This window comes from Taeniopygia guttata, chromosome 11 (genome assembly GCF_048771995.1).
Source record: "Taeniopygia guttata chromosome 11, bTaeGut7.mat, whole genome shotgun sequence".
NCBI classification, from domain to species: domain Eukaryota; kingdom Metazoa; phylum Chordata; class Aves; order Passeriformes; family Estrildidae; genus Taeniopygia; species Taeniopygia guttata.
This window is the reverse complement of record NC_133036.1, coordinates 2,871,931-2,878,644: the sequence shown is the minus strand read 5'-3', so window position 1 is coordinate 2,878,644 and position 6,714 is coordinate 2,871,931. Positions and strand designations below refer to the sequence as shown.

The 6,714-nt window shown below is 38.5% G+C and overlaps 1 protein-coding gene across 1 annotated transcript in view; it reads right to left on the bottom strand.

Moving 5' to 3' along the window:
* Window positions 1-359: 359 nt before the first annotated feature.
* MMP2 (matrix metallopeptidase 2) overlaps window positions 360-6,714 on the bottom strand; it is a 28,402-nt gene continuing 22,047 nt past the window's right edge. The window contains exons 11-13 of the mRNA XM_002192669.6: window positions 4,859-5,018; window positions 2,089-2,198; window positions 360-1,348 (exon numbers count right to left, since the gene is read on the bottom strand). Of these exons, the coding sequence (XP_002192705.2) occupies window positions 1,245-1,348; window positions 2,089-2,198; window positions 4,859-5,018 (374 nt within the window). The 3' untranslated portion in view covers window positions 360-1,244. The remainder of the gene's footprint in view (window positions 1,349-2,088; window positions 2,199-4,858; window positions 5,019-6,714) is intronic.

The following is a 6,714-nucleotide window of genomic DNA, read 5'->3' as shown; positions in this document are numbered from 1 at the left end:
ATGGACAGGATAAGGGTTTACATCCCTGTTTCTCAAGTTTGCATCCTTATAGGATACATACACCCACTCTTCTGCCTGAGCTGTGGAGAGGTAGCTTGTCACAGAGGGTGGATGACAGACAGGAGTGGAAACTGTTCAGGGAGAGCAGCGGAATTTGCACAGACATGGGGCCATATGATCTCTTTAATTGAATTGCTGCAGTTGCACCTTGGAACCAACAGAGAAAACAACCTAGGTTTCTAAATAAACCTCCTATGGGCTTATATACTGGGGTAATATTCTTGCCTTTGACAGGTAATGCACTGAAACATGCTACTGGATTTATAATTTCAAGTGATACAAGAAAGCCTGGCCATGAGTAGTGTTGACAGTGTAATTTGATTTTATTGGTATTGTTGGCACTTCATGTGTGGGACATTCTTTTCTGGTTTATTTTTTAATGAGAAACATTCTATCAGATTGTGAAAAGAACAAAGCCTAATTGAACAACCCCCCCAATATTATAAAGAACAGAAAAATAAAACACGTTAAACAATACTTGACTTTTATGTATAGCGCATTGTCTTCAAAAATCTGAGTCGTTTCCATCCATATAAACAAGTTATATAGTAACAAAGTGCATGAAGCAAATTGCTAAATTTAACTAAGGTATTAAAATAAAAAGTACTTTAAAACAATACTTTAACACAGTTTTTTGCCATGATTCTATCATGCATCAACTCAAAGCAGATCCTGAGGCAACCTGTGCCTTTGACAGTCTTTCTGTATTATTATGTAAATAAATGGAAGTAATGATCAAACTCTTAAGAGGGTGAAAAACATCAAGACAAACCATCCATTTATAACAGAGTTGTATTTAAAAAAAATAAAAATCAAAGTGCACTGCTGGTACATCTCATTTGAGCCTATCTGGTATGTGAATAACAGAGGGGCATGATCCAGTCTCCAAAGGTTCCAAGGCTTTGTTTAAGCACCAAGACAATAAAGAATGATGGCTGTTCTGTTCATAGCACTACTATGACTAGCATGACAACGGAAAAATTGTACCAGAATATATACGTAAACATCTTTTGTATACTGAGGAGGCAAACACTCTTAAATTATCTGATGTGTACAGTACTGGTACTTAGTGTTTTGGTGCCAGTACCAGACTGGTCCAGTAATTAGCATTCAGATCTATTTCTAATTACAGATAAGGCATATAACAAAAAAGTAAATATTTGGTTATTGATATCTCATATGATTCAGCAACCCAACCAGTCAGAGCTTATCTTGCCAATTTTAACAATCTTCAAACTCTTGTCTTCCATTTGTAGATAGTACTGATCTTTGAAAAAGTAGGTATATCCTGTTAAAATAAATAAATAAACATGCTCAGGTTATGGAGCACATAATTCTTCATAAAAGATATTTTTGTCTTTGTGATTTCATGAAACTTAATGAACTGAATGACTTACTTCCCAAAATATTAATATCTATTTGTATTATTAAAAAGATATATTTTAAAACTACATTAAAATTCCCACCCTGTAGAAGAGAGCTGTTGTTAAATGGAGCTTAAATAAGGTCACTACTTTGTGAGCCAGAATTTTCTGGGATGAAATGTTTACTGGCAAAATAGATGTTGAAAATGTGACTGAGTCAAGACTCATGTGACACCAGTGTTGCTCTCAGACTTTAGTGCACATCTATGCAAAATTTAAGGCCCCTTAAAACCACAGGCCAGGATCTCAGCTGGAGTGCATAGGAAATTTAAAAAAAATTGCAGCATGAGACCCATTCATGCCTGTGATCAGGGAGATTATCATACTTGAGTTTTGGTTGTGCTAGGGCAGGATGGTGCTGAAATGGTGCTGGGACTGTGTGCTGGTGTGGAGGAACCCGGGGAGTGCAAGGAGCTGGGAAACGTCCAAGCCACAAGGACTGGCTCGGTCATGCACCCTGGTGTCAGGACATCCTGTGCATCAGGCATTGGGTGGCTCCATTTGGCTCCTGCTCATGGGCCACGAGAAATTAAAGTCTCCAATAAGTTTTGCAGCAAACAAATAAGACAGTTTGTTAGTGACTTGCATCAGAATTACAGCTTACCACTGTCCCCAAGGCCCAGGACAGCATCGAGGTTATCTGGAACACCATTCCAAGAGTCAGCAATGAATTTCGGGGATGCAAGCTCCATTTTCTTCTTTTCTTCATTATACCTGAAGGAAATTACATCTTTACATTACAAATCTGCACTTAATGTTAAACTGTAATATAACTTTTCAGGGTGTCCTCAGCAAATGTGACTATATAAAACAAATAGAAATATAATAACTGAGATTGTAACATGGTTTCTATTTCATTATAATTATTGCTGATTCCTTTAAAACCCTGTGAAATTTTGCATCTTTCCTTCAAAAATGCAATGCTGAATTGAACATACACTTTCTAAGGAAAGTTCTTTCCAGAACTGTAATTTGGATGGGAATCAGTGCTGAGCAGGAGGCATAGAGGTGTCTTGAGCAAAGTGATGTGCAATATAGTTTGAACCAGGTTTCAAGTACAGCATGTGAGGCCTAATGACCCTTCAGGTGCTCAAGCACCTCTTCAGGAGCAGAAGACTTCAGAGAGGTCATCCTTGACAGTACTGCAGGGAGAAAACCATTTATGTTCCTAATTTCTATTTATCCATGTCCTTAGGTATCTCAAGTTACTTGTCCCTCATTGCTCTATGGAACTACTTGGAATATACCCAAAGCTACACCAGTACTAATGAGAAGTAGGTTGGTCAAAATCAATTTAAATTATCCACTTAAATTCCTTACTATTTTTTTTTTCTGGGCTATTTAAAGGAAATCTAATTCCTTGCTGGGTAGCTTTAAAGCTTCAGCTGTGGAATCTGAGCCAGCTCCTTTTCCCCTCCCTCACAAAACTTTGCTATGCTCAACAGTCTTGTTATAATAACACTAAAATAGCTTGTGGCTGGAATGAAGGAGAGAGAAGGCTTCCAAAAAATCCATTTAAAGTAAGTGTGATAATGACACAGGAAGGACTATGGTATGTAACTATTTTGATTCCATTGACAGAGTCCTTGTATAAAATGTAACAGCCACATACTTAAGGGTTATAGTGTCTATTCAGCAGAGATGCAGTTCTTTCTGAAATATTTTTCAACTGCTTGCTTTCTTGTTCACACAGATACAAATCACTTAATCCTATTTTGTTTCCCTAACAATAAATTATGCATTCTGCAGTGACTGCACTTGATAAGGTACTTCGATAGAAATACTGTCTGTGATTGGAGTGATGAATTACTTGGAGGCCCTGCAGTACAGTTAATCAAAACAATAGTTGGTACAGAGGAAACCAGCAGCTTTTTAACTCATAGGCTGTAGGATTTAGTAGAAGTCTGAAGTGTTGCAAATGGCTGTATTAGAACTATTTGTAAGTGTTTAAATGGTCTCTACAATATAACATTAAAGAATGAAAAACACTCTTTAAGTATTTAGTTTTTTTTTTTTTTTTCTTTAGATAATGGAGAAAATTACTGTCCTTAAAGTAATTGAAAATTATGATCAAGTGGCAAGTGTATGGAAAGAGTATTTTATTTACTTACAGGAATCCACAGCCATTAGAATAAAATAAAATCATTCAATTTAATCATAACATAAAATTATTGTTCACATAAAATGGACTCAATTATACTGAGACCTCCTTTGATATCTTCTATAGAACATTCTCAGAATGAACCCTTAAAGGTTGGAGAATCTTTTAGATTTCTGGTGGTTATTTCTGATGTTTAACTTTCCTTTAAATTGTCAGTGAGTGAATGGATCCACTTTCAGCCTGTTGTGTAACGTCTGCATTCCTGAAGTGAAGTCCTGCTCCTGGAACAGGCCTCTGACAGTGACTGCAGGAGTCAGGGCCTCTCTTTTGTTCTGATGCCATTTTGATAGCACAGAGGTTACTCACAAAGATCTCCCTCTGCTTTTTAATATGGTCTTTTGTGCCATATCTTCCTGGAAATTATGGTAATGAAATTCTATTAAATACAATTGTACAATTAGTAGACTCTTCAGGTGTAGGATATTTATTTCTACCACAGTAATAGCCATGAGATTTTTGAGGACATTCTTTCTTAATCTAAGACAATAAGAGTATGGTAACAAGTCACCTGAGTTTCACTGGAAACATGAAAAGGTTTGAGAGACTGTCAAAATGAATTGAAGCTAAGATTTTTCTCAAAGTACTTACGGATACACCTGGGGTTTGTTCAGATTTTCTCAGTGCCAGCTATATTAGTAAAGCAAAGGTGTAAGTGATGGTAGATCTGCTGCTGAAAGGATTTACAGTCATCCCCAGCATGTTTTGGTAGTCACACTGCTATTTCCTTTAAATCCTGTGCCTCTAAACCTGATGGCTTAGTGAAAGAATTTCTTAGGCAACCCGGTCAGCCTTTGGATTCAAGTGATTGGAGCTCAGTGTATTTTTAAGGAATTCCTTGTAGAATTTTCTCCCAGCATTTGTGAGGTGACAGTAAAGACAACTTGCCCCTCTTAAGAGCCAGGGACTGATGTGGGGCAGTTGCTGGTACATGGGGGGCACAGGGATGAGTTGTTAGGGGTGAGCAGCCTAACAGCCACTCCCAGCTACCCTCTGCCACTGCTGTTTCTGAGGCTGGTTTTTTCTCAGATACGTGCCAGCTTCCTGTTGCTGTACTGAAGCCCTTTCCTGCTGTCAGCACTGTCCTGGCAGCCCTGGTTGTGCATTCCCAGGGGCTGTGCTCTGTGTTTGGTCTCTGCCTCCCGAAGCTCAGGGTGCATTCAGCCCTAGAGACAGCTCAGCTAGCAGCATCCCACCACCACTCAGTGCATCTTACTTCCAGTATCTGTCTCCAGCAAAAATGTATGTCCTCTTGTTCCTGCCCCAGTTGAAAGCTGCATCGACACGCTGCACATCAGGGGGCAGTCCCAGGTTGCTGAGTTTCTTTGGATAGCCTCTGTCCAAGTTGCTGGCTGAATAAACCCAGTACTCGTTTCCTAAGAAGGGGAGGGGAAAAAAGCAAACAAAAACTGTTTATTAATCAGTAACAAAAGGGTATTTCTTCTTTTTTGCTTTGCCATGTGACTTTTTATTACACTAGCTGTACCACGTCTTTCCAGTATTTTACCATCTGTGATTACATTCCAAATGGACTGTGATTCCCACTGCTTTTGCTACTGAAGTGCTCCTTGCCTCAGGGAAAGACATCCCCTTGTTTCTCTTGCTTCCTCCTTTCTTAGCTGGTGCACCTTTGAGACAGACACTGCTTTGGCACATTGGAGTTATATGCTAAAACAAGTAGTTTATATAGGAAAGTTTTTCTATGATGAAAATTGTTTGAAACCAGGCAGGGGCACCTGATGTGCAAATTATAGCACCTCATTTTCACCCTTTATTTATTTTGTTGACCAGTTTTATTGAGTGATTAATAGGAAGGTTTGCTCAGAGTTCCTGTTGTCCTCTGTCACACAACATTATCTAATATCTCTCCAGATGTGTGCTAGTGGACTGTGGAGTAGTGTTCCGTGTTCTTTACGTGGAATTATAATTTGCTTACTAAATAGCCTCACTGGACTCTCTGAAAGCAATGGAAAAATTTATTCATGAAAAGACATTTCTTTGATTCTGTGCTAGTGGGAAAGTAAGTAAGTAAAGTATTAATGTGAGAAAAACATAAAGTGTAGCATTTTAAATTCTTGGAAGTTATTGATTCACTATTCAGGAGCAAAGGGTAGGACTAACTAGTAAGTATTTTAAGACAGTTGTGTTATTTTCAAACCAATCTTTGTTTTTTGATAGTTCTTATTTTCTTTTAAAAGCATATTAGCTACCTTTTCCTAGAATTTATAAATAAAAGGAGAGCTATAGATATGATAGGATTATATATAATATATGCAATATTTGAAATGTTTTGGTTTGCCTGACTTATTTTAGGGATTTTTCCCCCCATCTATGTAGACTAAAGCAAATGGTCTCTGAGCCATGTGGAATAGATTATCATTACTTCTTCCTCTCCTGTACAGAAAATGTACAGCAGCTTTTGCCATATGGTTTTTACATGAATGGAGATGTTTAGTCATGTTTTTAGTAGATATTTGGGCCTAGGTTTTTCTGGCTCAGTTCTTCATGTTGAAAACAGTCTCACAGCTCTGCTCATTTGGCCACTACAGCTGAACCATATGTGACAGTCAGAGCAGAGCTTCCTGTCCTCCTCCTCTCCCATGGAGGCAGCTCCCACGGCCGCCTGTATCTTCTTCCTGATCAGCCACCAAGGAAGATGCTTGGAAGCCAAAGTGGAAGTCAGTCTTTGGCAAAAGACAAGGAGACAGGGAGAGGCATGAGGGGAAAAAGGAAAATGTAGTCTTCTCAAGCAACACGTGCTGAGATAATAGCTTAAAATGGAAGGAAACAAGAAAAACAGAACAGGGACTGAGGAAAGAGAGCTCCCACTGTTGTTGTTACTTTGCATTTTAAATAATGATTCTTGTTTGGTTTTGCTTATTGTTGAATGTCTCTTTTTAGGTGCTTATAGTTCTCCTTTTGTTGTACTGGAGGCTGAATGTTGTTGTGAGTCTTTCAGATCCAGCTTTTGTCCTAAAATCCTCAGCTTGTGAATAGGGAGATCTGTCACCCTCCCTGTCAGCTCTGCTGGCTCTTAGACAGGCTGTTACTTGTCCCAGGTACATTATGCAA